Source organism: Engystomops pustulosus, chromosome 8 (assembly GCF_040894005.1).
Source record: "Engystomops pustulosus chromosome 8, aEngPut4.maternal, whole genome shotgun sequence".
Classification (NCBI taxonomy): Eukaryota; Metazoa; Chordata; class Amphibia; order Anura; family Leptodactylidae; genus Engystomops; species Engystomops pustulosus.
The window spans coordinates 123,120,671-123,141,227 of NC_092418.1; the positions used below are offsets into that span (position 1 = coordinate 123,120,671).

General features: G+C 49.1%; 1 protein-coding gene across 2 annotated transcripts in view; it reads left to right on the top strand.

Annotated features, from left to right (window-relative positions):
- ACVR1C (activin A receptor type 1C) overlaps window positions 1-20,557 on the top strand; it is a 96,746-nt gene that overhangs the window by 62,977 nt on the left and 13,212 nt on the right. For both annotated transcript variants that reach the window (XM_072122464.1, XM_072122465.1), the window contains exons 3-7: window positions 14,527-14,766; window positions 15,803-16,033; window positions 17,569-17,736; window positions 17,860-18,016; window positions 19,993-20,117. In XM_072122464.1, coding sequence (XP_071978565.1) covers window positions 14,527-14,766; window positions 15,803-16,033; window positions 17,569-17,736; window positions 17,860-18,016; window positions 19,993-20,117 — 921 coding nt within the window. The remainder of the gene's footprint in view (window positions 1-14,526; window positions 14,767-15,802; window positions 16,034-17,568; window positions 17,737-17,859; window positions 18,017-19,992; window positions 20,118-20,557) is intronic.

The following is a 20,557-nucleotide window of genomic DNA, read 5'->3' on the forward strand; positions in this document are numbered from 1 at the left end:
GCCGCTGATACAAGGCAGGATGGATCCATGCTTTCATGTTATTGACGCCAAATTCTGACCCTACCATCCGAATGTCGCAGCAGAAATCGAGACTCATCAGACCAGGCAACGTTTTTCCAATCTTCTACTGTCCAATTTCGATGAGCTTGTGCAAATTGTAGCCTCAGTTTCCTGTTCTTAGCTGAAAGGAGTGGCACCCGGTGTGGTCTTCTGCTGCTGTAGCCCATCTGCCTCAGAGTTGGACGTACTGTGCGTTCAGAGATGCTCTTCTGCCTACCTTGGTTGTAACGGGTGTCGATTTGAGTCACTGTTGCCTTTCTATCAGCTCGAACCAGTCTGCCCATTCTCCTCTGACCTCTGGCATCAACAAGGCATTTCCGCCCACAGAACTGCCGCTCACTGGATGGTTTTTCTTTTTAGGACCATTCTCTGTAAACCCTAGAGATGGTTGTGCGTGAAAATCCCAGTAGATCAGCAGTTTCTGAAATACTCAGACCAGCCCTTCTGGCACCAACAACCATGCCACGTTCACAGGCCACAAATCACCTTTCTTCCCCATACTGATGCTCGGGAGAACGGCAGGAGATTGTCTTGACCATGTCTACATGCCTAAATGTACTGCCGCCATGTGATTGGCTGATTAGAAATTAAGTGTTAACGAGCAGTTGGACAGGAGTACCTTATAAAGTGGCCGGTGAGTGTACCTCCATAAGGGAAAAGTTTCTCTGTGTCTTTTCCTGCTTTTTTCTCCTGCAGTGAGCAGTGTATCTGAAAGCCCTGAAAGATTCAGCTCTGTAGGGTCATTAGACCATCCAGGGACTTTCTGTAAGGAGTTAAGTCTTTAGACACTTTATCAGCTTCTCCTTATCTGTCAGTGGTTATAGGACAGAAAGGTGATTTACACAAACTGCTTAATATAGGAAGAAAGGCCGGGGAAAAGAAGGACACAGGAACAGATTTCTCCAATAAAGTATATAACAAAGTTTACTATTATCACCTGTTTTGTTCATTTATGCAATTTTCTTGAAACTCTCTCCCTATCTCAGCACATAATCATCCAGTGTCTATATTTATTCAGTTTTTCCCCTGGGCAAATGTCCAGCAACTACCAATTCTGCAGAAAGGACCTTGGACATTGATTGTTCTATTTTTGGCATTTTGTTTGATGAGTGGAATATGGTATTTTGTTCCTGTCTATCTATCTATCTATCTATCTATCTATCTATCTATCTATCTCCTATCTATCTCCTATCTATCTATCTATCTATCTATCTATCTATCTATCTATCTATCTATCTCCTATCTATCTATCTATCTATCTATCTATCTTCTATCTATCTATGTATCTATCTCCTATCTATCTATCTATCTCCTATCTATCTCCTATCTATCTATCTATCTATCTATCTATCTATCCATCATCTCCTCCATCACCTCCTCCATCATCTTCTCCATCATCTTCTCCATCACCTCCTCCATCACCTCCTCCATCACTTCCTCCATCATCTTCTCCATCAACTCCTCCATCATCTTCTCCATCACCTCCTCCATCACCTCCTCCATCATCTCCTCCATCACCTCCTCCATCATCTTCTCCATCACCTCCTCCATCACCTCCTCCATCACCCCCTCCATCACCCCCTCCATCACCTCCTCCATCACCTCCTCAATCACCTCCTCCATTACCCCCTCCACCATCTCCTCCATCATCTCCTCCATCACCTCCTCCATCACCTCCTCCATCATCTCCTCCATCACCTCCTCCATCACCTCCTCCATCACCTCCTCCATCACCTCCTCCATCACTTCCTCCATCATCTTCTCCATCATCTCCTCCATCATCTCCTCCATCACCTCCTCCATCACCTCCTCCATCACTTCCTCCATCATCTTCTCCATCAACTCCTCCATCATCTTCTCCATCACCTCCTCCATCACCTCCTCCATCATCTCCTCCATCACCTCCTCCATCATCTTCTCCATCACCTCCTCCATCACCTCCTCCATCACCCCCTCCATCACCCCCTCCATCACCTCCTCCATCACCTCCTCAATCACCTCCTCCATTACCCCCTCCACCATCTCCTCCATCATCTCCTCCATCACCCCCTCCATCACCTCCTCCATCACCCCCTCCATCACCTCCTCCATCACCTCCTCCATCACCTCCTCCATCATCTCCTCAATCACCTCCTCCATCATCTCCTCCATCACCTCCTCCATCATCTCCTCCATCATCTCCTCCATCACCTCCTCCATCATCTTCTCCATCACCTCCTCCATCATCTCCTCCATCACCTCCTCCATCAACTCCTCAATCACCTCCTCCATCACCTCCTCCATCATCTCCTCCATCATCTCCTCCATCACCTCCTCCATCACCTCCTCAATCACCTCCTCCATCACCTCCTCCATCATCTCCTCCATCACCTCCTCCATCACCTCCTCCATCATCTTCTCCATCACCTCCTCCATCATCTCCTCCATCACCTCCTCCATCACCTCCTCAATCACCTCCTCCATCACCTCCTCCATTACCCCCTCCATCACCTCCTCCATCATCTCCTCCATCACCTCCTCCATCACCTCCTCAATCACCTCCTCCATCACCTCCTCCATCATCTCCTCCATCATCTCCTCCATCACCTCCTCCATCACCTCCTCCATCATCTCCTCCATCACCTCCTCCATCACCTCCTCCATCACCTCCTCCATCACCTCCTCCATCATCTCCTCCATCACCTCCTCCATCACCTCCTCCATCACCTCCTCCATCACCTCCTCCATCACCTCCTCCATCACCTCCTCCATCATCTCCTCCATCACCTCTTCCATCACCTCCTCCATCACATCCTCCATCACCTCATCCATCACCTCCTCCATCACCTCCTCCATCACCTCCTCCATCACCTCCTCCATCATCTCCTCCATCACCTCCTCCATCACCTCCTCCATCACCTCCTCCATCATCTCCTCCATCACCTGCTCCATCACCTCCTCCATCACCTCCTCCATCATCTCAGGACGCCCCTCGCCCCCTATGTAATCCTGATTAGCACTGGAATAAAACAATATCATTCACAACAGTTCTTTGCTCTTCACCAGACTCCTGTGTGACCGCGGCCCGATCTCATGTCCCCCCGGGGTATCAGGGGCTGAAGTGGCTGCAGCTAATCCCCCCCCCCAGAGTTCTGCAGATTAGGGGTCCGGCTCAGGAACCTGTGAGCTCCGGGTATGTCCCGGGTGGGTGAGAAGCCGCAGCCTCATCTCTGAGCTTTGTCTCTGGAGTTTCTGTAAGGATTAGGGCAGAACCTGAAGACTAGAAATACAGTAAAGACTGGAGCCCAAGAAGAGCAGCAGAGGCTGCGGCACCCCTTACCCATCATGCCTGGTCCCTTCTTCCCCTGACATTATTTGCTGGTTTGTTCGGTTTGTTCTTAAAGGGATTTTCCATAAGTTTTTGATCACCTAAGATTCTGCTCTCAGTCTCCATCTGATCGTGGGGAGAAGTTCTCTGCATCTCAAAAGAGCTTCCCGTAGAGGGGAGAAGAGTCATATTTGCCAGACTTTTGGTGGAAATTTTACATCATAGAGGAAGTTCTACAAAGATCAGTGGGGAAAACCTGTTGATGGTCCCTTTACCTTTAACCCTTAACGACATTGGTTTTTGTGTTTCCGTTTTTTGCTCCTTTTTCTGTGTAACAAATTGCACTTTTTACTATTATTCAGACTTTAACCCCAGGATGTCTGATTGATCCCACCATATACTGCCATACTATAGTATGTACTACATATTGTGTATTACAATGTCAAATCACACATTATAATGAATGGGTTAAAACGAGACTCCATATGACCCCACACTATCATAGCAACCGATCGCCAATCCCCCCCGATGAGCTCAAAGGGGGCAGTGACCGAACCAAAAATGGCGGCTCCTGATGCGTAATTGGCGCTGTGACTACTGGGGGCATCACTATGACTTCTGGCTCCTGGAGGAAGGCGCTATGACTATTGTCTACTGGGGGCAGGCGCTGTGACTACTGGGACATCACTGTGACTTCTGGATCCTAGAGGCAGGAACTGTGACTAGTGGCAACTGGGGGAATCACTATGGATTCTGGATCCTGGAGGAAGGCGCTGTGACTATTGGCTACTGGGGCAGGCGCTGTGACTACTGGGAGCTGGCACTGTGACTACTGGGACATCACTGTGACTTCTGGCTACTGGAGGCAGGCGCTGTGACTACTGGGACATCACTGTGACTTCTGGATAATGGGGACAGGCTCTGTGACTACTGGGACATCACTGTGACTTCTGGATCCTAGAGGCAGGAACTGTGACTAGTGGCAACTGGGGGAATCACTATGGATTCTGGATCCTGGAGGAAGGCACTGTGACTATTAGCTACTGGGGCAGGCGTTGTGACTACTGGGAGCAGGCACTGTGACTGTTGGCTACTGGGGGCATCACTATGACTTCTGGATCCTGGAGGAAGGCGCTGTGACTATTAGCTACTGGGGCAGGCGTTGTGACTACTGGGAGCTGGCACTGTGACTACTGGGACATCACTGTGACTTCTGGCTACTGGAGGCAGGCGCTGTGACTACTGGGACATCACTGTGACTTCTGGATACTGGGGGCAGGCTCTGTGACTACTGGGACATCACTATGACTTCTGGGAGGAAGATGCTGTGACTATTGGCTACTGGGGCAGGTGTTGTGACTACTGGGAGCAGGTGCTGTGACTATTGGCTACTGGGGGCATCACTATGACTTCTGGCTCACAGAGGCCGGCGCTGTGACTATTGGCTACTGGGGCAGGTGTTGTGACTACTGGGAGCAGGTGCTGTGACTATTGGCTACTGGGGCAGGTGTTGTGACTACTGGGAGCAGGTGCTGTGACTATTGGCTACTGGGGGCATCACTATGGGGCACATTTACTAAGGGTCCTCAGCCGCGAATCGGTCGGGTTTTTCCCGAATATTTCCTCTTTGCGCTGTATTTCACGGGATTGTGGCGCACGCGATCGATTTTTGGCGCAATCGCGCCGACTTTCGCGCGACAGAAATCGGGGGGCGTGGCCACCGGACAACCCGAAGGATTCGGAAAAACCGCAGAATTTAAAAAGCCATTTGTGTCGCAAGATCAAGCACTCACATACACCAGAAAAAAGCAGGTGAACTCCAGCGGACCTCGGCGCAGCAGCGACACCTGGTGAATATCGGCGCACGGACCTTAGTGAATCCCGGCAGAACCCGAATCAGCGGCGGAGAACCTGCCGCTGGATCGCGACTGGACCGGGTAAGTAAATGTGCCCCTATGACTTCTGGCTCACAGAGGCCGGCGCTGTGACTATTGGATACTGGGAGCAGGTGCTGTGACTATTGGCTACTGGGGGCATCACTATGACTTCTGGCTCCTAGAGGCCGGCGCTGTGACTATTGGCTACTGGGAGCAGGTGCTGTGACTATTGGCTACTGGGGGCATCACTATGACTTCTGGCTCCTAGAGGCCGGCGCTGTGACTATTGGCTACTGGGAGCAGGTGCTGTGACTATTGGCTACTGGGGGCATCACTGTGACTTCTGGCTCACAGAGGCCGGCGCTGTGACTATGATCTTGGTTCATAACGTAGCAGGACAGTTATGAGGTAGCAATGAAAATAATTTTTTGGTTGAGGGTCACAGTAATGTGAGGGACTATATAGAAGGACATTAGGACGGTTGAGAACCACTGATGTAAATACACTCCAAAATCCTAGGAAAAATTCCAGGATAAATCTGAACAATATGATAAACGATAAAGTTACAGAGACGTCCTGTGACATTACTGCTTCTTCCTATCAGCGTGGACATTGCCCTGCGATACCCCGGGGACAGGACGGCAGATATAGGGCCACGATGGGTACGGCTTATCCTATAGGATTAGTGGAAGGGTTAAAGATCGCACTTTTATCTTGTTCACCCTCCTCAATCCTGATTGGTTGTTCTGAGCCGCACCTCCTGCTCTGATTGGTGACATTAAGAGGAGGTTTCCATTTATTACTTTATGGCAGTTTGTAGAATAGTGAGAAGTGAATGACCCCCTGTGATATGATAGGACACTGGTGTATGTCACTCGCTGCACTAGGATACAACTTACCATAAAACATATTACTGCTACATGTGAACAAGGGACAAGGGACGGGGGATGGCAGATCTACAGTGTGCGCTAGAGATCGGAGCTGTCACTAGACGTGGGTCAGTACCAGTGCACTTTACTTTAGGAGTGCACTTCCCGCACTAACACGAGCCTCATGTGCAGCGTCCAAGTGCAAGGGATCAGCCGCTGCTTCTCCATGTATAATAGAACAGCGACACCTACTGGTGGTTCGGGGATTTCCTGGATTTGCCTTTTCCAGGTCTTTGAAAGAAATTGAGAGACAGCAGCAAAATGACCATTGAAAATGCAAATATTGCCCAGAAAAATCCTGGTGGGCTGTGGAAATCCCAGTAATGTACTAGGTCCGGCGGGGTCCAACTTCTGTAAATCTTATCAACTCTGGAGACACTTGGTTCAGTTGCCTCCAGTACAAATACCTTGAGTAAGGATGTGGAGGATGGGGGTAATCCTGCACTGGAGGACCTATACCTTACACTGCAGGACCTATACCTTACACTGGAGGACCTATACCATACACTGGAGGACCTATACCTTACACTGGAGGTCCTATACCTTACACTGGAAGACCTGTACCTTACACTGGAGGTCCTATACCTTACACTGGAGGACCTATACCTTACACTGGAGGTCATATACCTTACACTGGAGGTCCTATACCTTACACTGGAGGACCTATACCTTACACTGGAGGTCCTATACCTTACACTGGAGGTCATATACCTTACACTGGAGGTCCTATACCTTACACTGGAGGTCATATACCTTACACGGGAGGACCTATACCTTACACTGGAGGACCTATACCTTACACTGGAGGTCATATACCTTACACTGGAGGTCCTATACCTTACACTGGAGGACCTATACCTTACACTGGAGGTCATATACCTTACACTGGAGGTCCTATACCTTACACTGGAGGACCTATACCTTACACTGGAGGTCCTATACCTTACACTGGAGGTCATATACCTTACACTGGAGGTCCTATACCTTACACTGGAGGTCCTATACCTTACACTGGAGGTCATATACCTTACACTGGAGGTCCTATACCTTACACTGGAGGTCCTATACCTTACACTGGAGGACCTATACCTTACACTGGAGGACCTATACCTTACACTGGAGGTCCTATACCTTACACGGGAGGACCTATACCTTACACTGGAGGTCCTATACCTTACACTGGAGGACCTATACCTTACACTGGAGGACCTATACCTTACACTGGAGGTCCTATACCTTACACTGGAGGACCTATACCTTACACTGGAGGTCCTATACCATACACTGGAGGTCCTATACCTTACACTGGAGGTCCTATACCTTACACTGGAGGACCTATACCTTACACTGGAGGTCCTATACCTTACACTGGAGGACCTATACCTTACACTGGAGGTCCTATACCATACACTGGAGGTCCTATACCTTACACTGGAGGTCCTATACCTTACACTGGAGGTCCTATACCTTACACTGGAGGACCTATACCTTACACTGGAGGTCCTATACCTTACACTGGAGGTCCTATACCTTACACTGGAAGACCTGTACCTTACACTGGAGGTCCTATACCTTACACTGGAGGTCCTATACCATACACTGGAGGTCCTATACCTTACACTGGAGGTCCTATACCTTACACTGGAGGACCTATACCTTACACTGGAGGTCCTATACCTTACACTGGAGGACCTATACCTTACACTGGAGGACCTATACCTTACACTGGAGGTCCTATACCTTACACGGGAGGACCTATACCTTACACTGGAGGTCCTATACCTTACACTGGAGGACCTATACCTTACACTGGAGGACCTATACCTTACACTGGAGGTCCTATACCTTACACTGGAGGACCTATACCTTACACTGGAGGTCCTATACCATACACTGGAGGTCCTATACCTTACACTGGAGGTCCTATACCTTACACTGGAGGACCTATACCTTACACTGGAGGTCCTATACCTTACACTGGAGGTCCTATACCTTACACTGGAAGACCTGTACCTTACACTGGAGGTCCTATACCTTACACTGGAGGACCTATACCTTACACTGGAGGTCCTATACCTTACACTGGAAGACCTGTACCTTACACTGGAGGTCCTATACCTTACACTGGAGGACCTATACCTTACACTGGAGGACCTATACCATACACTGGAGGTCCTATACCTTACACTGGAGGTCCTATACCTTACACTGGAAGACCTATACCTTACACTGGAGGTCCTATACCTTACACTGGAGGTCCTATACCTTACACTGGAGGACCTATACCTTACACTGGAGGTCCTATACCTTACACTGGAGGTCCTATACCTTACACTGGAAGACCTGTACCTTACACTGGAGGTCCTATACCTTACACTGGAAGACCTGTACCTTACACTGGAGGTCCTATACCTTACACTGGAGGACCTATACCTTACACTGGAGGTCCTATACCTTACACTGGAGGTCCTATACCTTACACTGGAGGTCCTATACCTTACACTGGAAGACCTGTACCTTACACTGGAGGTCCTATACCTTACACTGGAGGACCTATACCTTACACTGGAGGTCCTATACCTTACACTGGAGGACCTATACCTTACACTGGAGGTCCTATACCTTACACTGGAAGACCTGTACCTTACACTGGAGGTCCTATACCTTACACTGGAGGTCCTATACCTTATACTGGAGGACCTATACCTTACACTGGAGGACCTATACCTTACACTGGAGGTCCTATACCTTACAATGGAAGACCTGTACCTTACACTGGAGGTCCTATACCTTACACTGGAGGTCCTATACCTTACACTGGAGGACCTATACCTTACACTGGAGGACCTATACCTTACACTGGAGGTCCTATACCTTACACTGGAGGACCTATACCTTACACTGGAGGTCCTGTATCCTGCATATTTATGCCCTGTGCCTGGACACTAAAGTAACTTCTCTATAAAGATCATGTATCACAGTCTGGGGTACAGGGGGTACAGGCCACCAGGAAACATCTATAGTATCCTATAGGAAAGATTGTATAGTAAATGCACCCTATATGTTACACGTAATGTATACGTCTGAGTGAGTCCTATATATCCCTATGAGACTGTACACACCGGAGATTCATAAATTGTTTATATTCTAAATGTACAGAATAAAAATGTAAACGAGATCATAGTAAAAGACATTGATAAAAATGAGAGACTTTCAGATTCCTGCAGTTATTGGTGATAATCTGCACCCGATTTCCCCATGTAACCGGCAGTAACAAAATCTTGTGCCGTTCCAAAGGGACTGAAACTCTGGAGCAGCAGATGAAGGGGCGACCCCATCAGCCGGAGCAGGAGAAGTTGGTTCTTCCAAGTCTGTGAATTTTAGAATATTGCATAACCCATGACTCATTCAAGTCCCCCAAGAAGGCGGTCACCCCGAAATACAAATGCAAGAGAGGACAGGATAACGCGGAGAATCTCCATGGGGAATTGCCACCAGTTCAGCACAGAACAGAGTAAGGTCTCGTCATACAGTGTCAGGACCAAGAGCGTCAAAGAGCATTTGGACTGAAAGCCGCCTGTGCAGTGACCGAACCTTTGCTGAGGAGGATGTTGTGTGGACAGAAGAGACATGTCCTCAGTTCATTTCCGTGATGAAAGCAAGTTTAATGTATTTAGATCTGATGGAAACATTATGCTTGTCGACAAACTGGTGAAGGACTGAACCGAAAGTGTGTAAAGAAGTCAGTGACAGGAGGTGTAGGAAGTGTCAGGGTTTGGGGAATGTTGGACCTCTAATACAGCTACATGGCAGAGGGACTACAAGAACCTTCTACAATAACACCTGGTCCCTTCCTTCCGATCTTCATTCAATCAGCAGCAGTTTTCATGCCGGACATTGCCCCCTGTTACACAGCAAAAAGGGGAAAGCAGTTGCCTGAAGCAGAAGACACTGAAACAATGAAATGGCCACAGTCCAGAGTCCTGATCTAAACCCAATAGAGAACCTCCTTGGTAACAAAGTTCTGGCCAAGAAACCCACAACAGTCACAGAACTGAGGGAGAGACTGGAAGAAGAGACGAGCACATCCCAGCAGTGATCAGTGATGTCTTGTGGCCGGTGCTGAGGTCCTGTGGCCGGAACGGAGGTCCCGTGGCCGATGCTGAGGTCCTGTGGCCAGTGCTGAGGTCCTGTAGCAGTGCTGAGGTCCTGTGGCCGGAGCAGAGGTCCTGTGGTCGGAGCAGAGGTCTTGTGGCCGGGGCTGAGGTCCTGTGGCCGGGGCTGAGGTGCTGTGGCCGGGCTGAGGTCCTGTGGCCGGGGCTGAGGTCTTGTGGGAGGGGCTGAGGTCCTGTGGCAGGGGCTGAGGTCCTGTGGCTGGTGTTGAGGTCCTGTGGCCAGGGCTGAGGTCCTGTGGCCGGGGCTGAGGTCCTGTGGCAGGTGCTGAGGTCCTGTGGCCGGTGCGGAGGTCCTGTGGCAGGTGCTGAGGTCCTGTGGCCTGTGCTGAGGTCCTGTGGCCGTTGCAGAGGTCTTGTGGCAGGGGCTGAGGTCCTGTGGCCGGGGCTGAGGTCCCGTGGCCGATGCTGAGGTCCTGTGGCCAGTGCTGAGGTCCTGTAGCAGTGCTGAAGTCCTGTGGCCGGAGCAGAGGTCCTGTGGTCGGAGCAGAGGTCTTGTGGCCGGGGCTGAGGTCCTGTGGCTGGGGTTGAGGTGCTGTGGCCGGGCTGAGGTCCTGTGGCTGGGGCTGAGGTGCTGTGGCCTGTGCTGAGGTCCTGTGGCCGGGGCTGAGGTCCTGTGGCAGGTGCTGAGGTCCTGTGGCCGGGGCTGAGGTCCTGTGGCCGAGGTCCTGTGGCCAGGGCTGAGGTCCTGTGGCAGGTGCTGAGGTCCTGTGGCCGGTGCGGAGGTCCTGTGGCAGGTGCTGAGGTCCTGTGGCCTGTGCTGAGGTCCTGTGGCCGTTGCGGAGGTCTTGTGGCAGGGGCTGAGGTCCTGTGGCCGTGGCTGAGGTCCTGTGGCAGGTGTTGAGGTCCTGTGGCCGGGGCGGAGGTCCTGTTGCTGAGGTCCTGTGGCCTGTGCTGAGGTCCTGTGGCCGTTGCGGAGGTCTTGTGGCAGGGGCTGAGGTCCTGTGGCCGGGGCTGAGGTCCTGTGTCAGGTGCTGAGGTCCTGTGGCCGGGGCGGAGGTCCTGTGGCTGGGACGGAGGTCATTGCTGTTCTCTCATTATCATCAGGTTTTATATTGATACTTTGGGGATATCCTGTTCTAGTGACCTGGTGACCCCTTACACCAATCCATGAAATGTTCAACAATGGAGATTATATTATTCCTAAAAAATCCGGGGATCTGACATTGTTCTCTAATATTGATCTCTCTCTCTCTATATATATATATGTATATGTTTCCCCATACATCACCTGTATATCCCCTCTGCTGGCCTCTTTATATATATCACTATAAGAAGCCGTATATTGTTCTATATGATTATGGGGTCTGCAGATATCAGACACATGTGATTGTATAACACGTTTGTTATTTTATACATCACTTCATGACTTTATATATAACTATATATCTCACGGCCTTCCTATAGACAGCGATATCCCGCTGCTTATCTCTTTATGGATGGGATGGTATTTATATAGAGGATTATTCCCGCAGATCTGTGTCCTACATAAGAGGGATGTTTGGTGAGGCTGCGGTGCTCCTCAGGGTGCAGCAGGGGGCGCTGTATACACAGGACTGTAAGTGATAAATGTACAACGATTATTAGGAGAGAAGATGTGTAAGAGTAGAGCCCGTTACTTTATGTTATTCCCTATTATCGAGGGTTTCTGATTGTGAGAGATACATAAAGTGCCGAATCCTCAGGAGAAGGACAGCGGCAGCTACAATGTATCATGTCCAGAGCTCCGAGATCTCTGCTCTGCCGCAAAACGATTCATTAACAACATAAAATTGCTATTATTTCTATGAATCTAAAGTTTTTCTGATTGTGCCGGTATATTAAAGGGGTTTAAAGGGGTTTTCCTCCCACGAAGACAATGGGGCACATTTACTAAGGATCTGCAGCCGCGAATCCATCGGGTTTTTCCCGAATATTTCCGCATTGCGCTGTATTTCACGGGATTGTGGCGCACGCAATCGATTTTTGATGCAATCGCGCTGACTTTCACGCGACAGAAATCGGGGGGGGGGGGGGGGGGGCGTGGCCACCGGACAGCCCGAAGGTTTTGGAAAAAACGCGGAATTTAAAAAGCCATTTGTGTCGCAAGATCAAGCACTCACATACACCAGAAAAAAGCAGGTGAACTCCGGCGGACCTCGGTGCAGCAGCGAAACATGGTGAATATCGGCGCACGGACCTTAGTGAATCCCGGCAGAACCCAAATCAGCGCGGAGAACCCGCCGCTGGATCGCAACTGGACCGGGTAAGTAAATGTGCCCCAATATACCTAAATATACTCAGGATAACAAAATATCACATTCTCTATTTCACTGTTATTAACAATAATGCAGCATATCACAGATATAATCCCACCTGTCTCTATCAGTCCTGCTGGACACCATTTCAGTTGCCCCTAGACACGACCCTGTAACTTCGGACTTAGGGTCGGCAGCCATCTTGAATTTCTGTGTGTGATTGTGTAGAAGGGATTCTGTCTCTTTCTGCTCTGAGCCTGTAGCCCCGCCCCCTGCACGGAGCTCAGAGACTCTCACTGATCACATCCTCCCAGGACATTGAGAGCAGAGAGAGAGGCTGCAACTACAAACTACAAGGAGATAAGTGATCTGGGGGAAGGGGGAGGCAGGCACATAGGTGTGAGATGTAGCAGAGCTCACAGTGTCAAAAGCTACAAGGAAATAAGTGATAAGGGAAGGGGGAGGCAGGCACATGTCTGTGAGATGTAGCGGAGCTCACAGTGTAGCAAGCTACAAGGAGATAAGTGATAAGGTAAGGGGGAGGCAGGCACATGTCTGTGAGATGTAGCGGAGCTCACAGTGTCACAAGCTACAAGGAGATAAGTGATCTGGGGGAAGGGGGAGGCAGGCACATATCTGTGAGAAGTAGCAGAGCTCACAGTGTAACAAGCTACAAGGAGATAAGTGATAAGGGAAGGGGGAGGCAGGCACATGTCTGTGAGATGTAGCGGAGCTCACAGTGTAACAAGCTACAAGGAGATAAGTGATAAGGGAAGGGGGAGGCAGGCACATGTCTGTGAGATGTAGCGGAGCTCACAGTGTAACAAGCTACAAGGAGATAAGTGATAAGGGAAGGGGGAGGCAGGCACATATCTGTGAGAAGTAGCAGAGCTCACAGTGTCACAAGCTACAAGGAGATAAGTGATAAGGGAAGGGGAAGGCAGGCACATAGCTGTGAGATGTAGCAGAGCTCACAGTGTAACAGTGTAAAAGTCTGTCAGCCTCTGTGTAAAAGGCATCATGCATCTCTGATCTGTCTCATCCCTCTCTCTATGTGTCAGTACAGAAGTCAGATGAAAGTGTATATACACCTGGACCCTGATAATCTAACCACAGTGTCACCCCACAGAACTAGATGATCATAATGAGGCAAATTTACTTACCTGGTCCTGTCGCGATCCCCGATCCGGATGGTCTGACGAAAATGAAGTCCGGCGCGATTCACAAAGCTCGTGCGCCCGAGTTCCTGCATCCGTCGCTTCCCCGCTAAGGTCCGCCGGAGCTCACCTTCTCCTTCCCAGTGCATTTTCTTGCATCACAACTCGAAATGTCCGAATCCGTTGGGTTGTCTGACGGCACGCCCCCTCCCCCCAATTTGTGTCGGACACAACCCGTTTCGGACTACAACGGGATTTAACATTTAGAATTGTGTCACGAGACACGCACTTACAAGCACCGGGAAGAAGAAGGTGAACTCCGGCGGACCTCAGCGCGAAAGCGACGAATGCAGGAACTCAGGTGCACCAGATTGGTGAATCGCACCGGACTTCATCTTTGTTGGACTGTCCGAATCGGGGATCGTGACAGGACCGGGTAAGTAAATTTGCCCCAGTATATACAGCATAAACTTTCTTATCGCATCTCAACCCCAATACAAATGATCCTTTCTAGAATTCCCTCTTCCAGGTGAAATTTCACCCATTTAATGTGTGGAATAGGCTATAGAACAGGAGATGGAGACTCTACCCCTGTAAACACTAAAAATGACTCATCTCATGTGAAAAGGGGTGAGAAGAGTCACATTTCCCGACTTTGGGGGAGACTTTTTCTTTTATAGGTAGACGGATGAGATGGGGGTGACCCTGGAGTAGTCGGGGTGCCCATTGTGTGTGTAACCCTTTCTAGTCCTGCTACCCATAGTAATAGTTTTCTCTCTATCCGCAGTCTCTACGAGTCCTTCACATTTCAGTCATGTGGAATTGTGGGTATTGGTCACCGTCCCAATCTGCGTCCTGGCTATCGCCATCCTGCTGACGGTCTACACCTGCCAGAGGCGCTACGGCGCCTACAAGAGGACGCGGCGGCAGTGCATCGAGGAGCCGCTCACAGACTGCAATCTGGACACTGACGGGAAATGCTTGAAGGATCTCATCTACGACATGTCCACGTCCGGATCTGGATCTGGTAAGTTCCATCTTCTACTTCCTTCCTGGTGTCTAGGAGGGTGGTGCACGTCCCAGGGCGGCCTCTGGTGTCCCTGCACGAAACATCACAAAGTCTGTCCGGAATGTTTCAGGATAGAACTTGCTAGCACAGCGCCACCTCTGTCCGAAGGTTACGTGCGGCATTACATCTCAGCCTCAGCTGATCTGCAATACTAGACTAAGCCTGGAGTCAGGGGGGCGCTGTTTCTGGATATTAGTAGCCTTGTTTTTCTTATCCTGTACAACCCCTTTACGGATATACCCCATGCCGACACTTGTCTCTGTGTCTGTCACTAACCTTAAAGGAAATCTACCATCCTGATAAAGCAGATACTGTGGTATCATCTTATTTCTTACCAATGGCCTCCTTCCTTCTAAAATCAACTTTTAAAATTATGTGAATGAGCCAGAAGGACTCTGGGGCATTACCAGAGCCCCTCAGTGCTATAGCTTTACAGGTTGTTACACTGTTTCCCCCTCCCTGCTGCTCTCTCAGCACACTCTTCCCTCGGTCAGCTGTAGTGGGAGGGGGAAGTGCTCCTTGCACAGTGTATCAGCATGTGCAGCTACTGGATGGAAGGACTCCGGTAACTCCCCCCCTTCCCCAGAGCACTTCTGTTTCTTTAGCATAATTTTAGAAGTTAATTGTAGAAGGGAGGATAACAAATATAAGAAGATCCCACAGTCCTGGTGCCTGGATTTATGACTATTCATGAAGGTTTTTTAATGGAAGATTTACTTTAAATGATAAAATATGAGTTATCTGCTCCCATCACTAGGGGGCGCTCACTGTATACTGAGTTATTATTGGGCAGTGTCTACAGACAGAACACAGGAGGCTCCTGAGCTCCCTCTAGTGGCTGCGGTTACATCTGTCTATACTGGGGGCTGTACAGTAAGATGATACATATGTAACAAGAAATGATTTCTACATGAACATAAGTTATTGTAAGTGCATAGTGTAGCCCCTCCCGCTCCTGCTCATCTCTCACTGTCTCCTGGGGATTTCCGGGCAGGATTACCTTTACTCGTCCAGAGAACCATCGCCAGAACAGTTATTATCCAGGAAGTGGTCGGCAAAGGACGTTTCGGAGAGGTTTGGAGGGGAAAGTGGTGCGGAGAAGATGTGGCCGTGAAGATTTTCTCCTCTCGAGATGAAAGATCCTGGTTCCGTGAAGCTGAGATTTATCAGACTGTGATGCTGAGACATGAGAATATCCTCGGATTTATCGCCGCTGACAACAAAGGTAAGAACAATGCGCCAGTTTTGCAAGTAAACACCAAACTAGCCGCACAGCAAAAATAACCGGGTTTTCCTCATTTATCCTCAGTCCAGATGTTTTGCCTAATAATCATTCATCATTAGCGACTTTTAATTCAGGCGAAAAACACCCCAGCCTGAAGGAGGCGTAAACTGAGAAGCAACACTGAGCTCTTGTGCAGAGCAGCTCATCCCCAGCAGAGCTCACGAGACATTACAGACACCACAGACACTATGTGCAGCCTCTGTTTACACTTCATGTTCTTTTATTTACAAACAATCTGCAAAAGCCTCAGCTCAGAGCAGGATGGAAGAGAATTTTGTATAAGTTTGCAGATAGGACAGAGAAGTGTCCCGTGTAGCAGGATAGAAGAGCAGGGAGAGGTGGAGAGACAGTACAGAGAAGTGTCCCGTGTAGCAGGATAGAAGAGCAGGGAGAGGTGGAGAGACAGTACAGAGAAGTGTCCCGTGTAGCAGGATAGAAGAGCAGGGAGGGGGGGTGAGACAGTATAGAGAAGTGTCCCGTGTAGTAGGATAGAAGAGCAAGGAGAGGGGGAGAGACAGTACATAGAAGTGTCCCGTGTAGCAGGATAGAATAGCAGGGAGAGGGAGAGACAGGACAGAGAAGTGTCCCGTGTAGCAGGATAGAAGAGCAGGGAGAGGGGGAGAGACAGCACAGAGAAGTGTCCCGTGTAGCAGGATAGAAGAGCAGGGAGGGGGGGTGAGACAGTATAGAGAAGTGTCCCGTGTAGTAGGATAGAAGAGCAAGGAGAGGGGGAGAGACAGTACATAGAAGTGTCCCGTGTAGCAGGATAGAATAGCAGGGAGAGGGAGAGACAGGACAGAGAAGTGTCCCGTGTAGCAGGATAGAAGAGCAGGGAGAGGGGGAGAGACAGCACAGAGAAGTGTCCCGTGTAGCAGGATAGAAGAGCAGGGAGGGGGGGTGAGACAGTACAGATAAGTGTCCTGTGTAGCAGGATAGAAGAGCAGGGAGGGGGGGTGAGACAGTACATGGAAGTGTCCCATGTAGCAGGATAGAAGAGCAGGGAGAGGGAGAGACAGTACAAAGAAGTGTCCCATGTAGCAGGATAGAAGAGCAGGGAGAGGGAGAGACAGGACAGAGAAGTGTCCCATGTAGCAGGATAGAAGAGTAGGGAGAGAGGGAGAGACCGGACAGAGAAGTGTCCAGTGTAGCAGGATAGAAGAGCAGGGAGAGGTGGAGAGACAGTACAGAGAAGTGTCCTGTGTAGCAGGATAGAAGAGCAAGGAGAGGGGGAGAGACAGTACAGAGAAGTGTGCAGAATTAAAGGGGGGGGGGGCAGGAGATCAGCACTGGGGGATCCCCTTCAGGAGAAGGCACTGCTGAGGAGGTCACTGGGTGCAGGGTGTCACACACCTGGGTGCTGCTGTGGGGGTCATTCTCATGCTGGGGTGCGGGAGAGAAGCAGAGAGGAGCTTGTAGGAGGATCACATGTATCTCTCTCTCTATGTATCTTCCTGTAACTACACTCTCCCTTGCAGATAATGGCACGTGGACGCAGCTGTGGCTCGTGTCTGAATACCATGATCAGGGCTCGCTGTACGATTACCTGAATCGTAACACAGTAACTATTGGGGGCATGATGAAATTAGCGCTATCCGTGGTCAGTGGTTTGGCTCATCTTCACATGGAGATCGTAGGGACTCGAGGTAGGTACAGAAATCTTCATGACAATAGTAAATCTAAATGAACATTGTTTTAGAAATCAGAATTTTCCAATTTGGAGATTTCCCCGGAATCTCACCTGCCGTCTGATACTGATGTCTTCCCAGGAAAACCGGCCATCGCACATCGGGACCTCAAATCCAAGAATATCCTAGTGAAGAAGAACGAAACCTGCGCCATCGCTGACCTGGGGCTGGCAGTGAAACACGACTCCATCACCAACACCATAGACATCCCACAAAACCCGAGAGTGGGGACCAAAAGGTAGAGGGGGTAGCGATGGCAGTCTGCTAATAAAGGGTTAATCCTGTCTTATTATATGGGTGGTATCCAGGGCTCTTTTTGGGTTCCACACTCTGTAACCCTTATAGTTTTCTCCTACAGGGATCTTCTCGGGTCTCAGGTGCAGGCGACCAGACAACCTCCCCTTGTACCTATAGTAGTAGGCATAGGGGACACAGAGCTAAATCAGGATAGATGGGTGTGGGGGGGTCCGAAAGCTGAGACCCCCATCAATAATGACATGTTATTACATGTCGGGGGAATTTTATCTTTAATGAAGGTTGAACCAGTTGTAGGACGTGGATCATCTCGTGGCTACGTTTCACAGCGATATATATATATTTTTATTATTTCCTCATTTTTGTAAGATGTCCAAGCAGTTTGCACGTGCAAAGTGCGACAGAAAACGGGCGCAAGGACCTTAGTAACTGAGCCCCATTGTGTATATTATATACATAATCACCTATAGACCCAGACACATTACATCATTCAGTGTATCAGGAAATCGGAGTAACCAAAGGAAACCACCAGTCAGACGGAGAAGACATTCAGGCTCCAGACAGTGTCACACCGGGCCGGACGTGGTTCTGGCGCTGGTTCTGTTTGGCTCTTGATGTCTGTAGATTGGGATTTTGCCGTTTACCCACAGAACTTTCGATATGAGTCACCGGCTTGGAAGCCGCTGAAATGTGGTTGTCATGTAGAAATAGTCATGTGATGTATAGTTGTGACCCATTCGTTGCGCTGGTGTCACCATTGTTCTCCTCACTTCTCATCTTGGCAAATATTTGACAATTTAGTAAAGGGAATGTCTGAAATGAGACATATGGCTCTGCCCTATGCACTCGTACTCCATAGAGGGCAATTCAAGTCAGGATGTGATGTCCCGTGTGTGGTAAGTCCTAGGGAGGCATCTTCCACTCTTCCTGATGACATGTGCAGTTTTCCAGGATGGGATAAGGAAGTACGGGATGTGAGGCAGCTCCCTTGACATCAAGATGACCTTCAGCCAAACCAGTTCCCTACAGTGTGCTGAGGAGACACAACCAGGTCGAAACATCACTGTCTACAGCTGGGAGTCTGTTCCTTCTGGAATACATGGACTGGTTTGATTTCATTCCCGCATCATGTCATTAGGCTTCCTGGAAGTCATGCTTGATGTCAAGGGAGCTGCCTCACAAGGAGCTAAAAAAGGCAGGGTTTTCCTTATTCCATCCTGGAAAACTTTGCATATTTTCCCAGAATTCTCTAGTGGAGCATCCATGGCGGTAAGACTCCACCACACTCCTACATGGAGGCCTTAATCGGCAAAGTCTCCATAAGGAGAATTCTTACTTCCCGATTTCCCTGATTCCTTGAGGAGACCTGCAGAGATCCTCAGCCATACACGTGATTGTGTTTCGGTTTGGTTGTCTCCATAACCGTCTATTCGCTTTTCAAGAGGAAGAGGTAGGGAAAAAAAGGCTCCATCTTGGTTATAAGGTAACGAGATTGGCACATGGGACAGTCTACCACTGAGAAAATGCTGGTAGATGCCCAGTAAGGTTCGATATTTGCCCACCTGACATCCTGGCCAATCACAGCCGTGACTTATTGCTAGGGGCAACAATTTGCTCTATTGGCTCTTCGGCTGCCAATCCAGCGAGTTGATGCCCCTAACAAGTAGTCATGGCTGTGATTGGCCAGGGGCGGGGCTTACAATATCTTATTGATGCTTATAGGGTAAATATATTCCTTAATATTTACTTCTTAACTAGAATGTTTAGTTTTCTTTTGCTTAAATTATTTTATAGATTTATATATGATTTTAAAAAATGTTTACGAGAGAGAAGCCCCAATACGCCCCCGACCTCGCGACCTCATATTAGTGTGAATTGCCTGCGATGCTTTTATCCAATGTTCCCCGGTCCATTTGTTCTTTCTTCTGCCGTAATATTTTGTTTTTCATATATTACAAGGTACATGGCTCCGGAATTACTGGACGATTCGATAAACATTCACCACTTTGAGTCATTCAAATGTGCAGATATCTACTCCCTGGGCCTCGTGTTCTGGGAAATCGCCCGGAGATGTTCTGTGGGAGGTCGGTGGCTTTTGTTCATTTTTCATTTGATTAAGTTGATTTGATTTATTATATTTGTGAGGTTGTTCCTGTTTTTGATGTCGTATTAATATTCTTACATTAAAGCCTTATTAGGACTTCTGTTATTATCTATTAGTCCAGTGGAGATCGGGCCGTGGTCAGAACCCATAACGTCGTGTTCAGAAGGGAACGTTCTCTCTACCATAGTCTCTTTGGTTGCCCATGAATCCTCATGTACCGTAGTTACGGGATTAGGCCGCAGTTTGGAAGATTACATTGTCCTCCACAACATTGGTGACTGTAGCATGTAGGGTTTACATCTCAACGCTCTCCTGTTGCATAGTCCTCTTCGAGAGTCTATGATATCATCCCAAAATTACCACAATGGGGCACATTTACTAAGGGTCCGAATCACGTTTTTCCACCGGGTTTCCCGAATT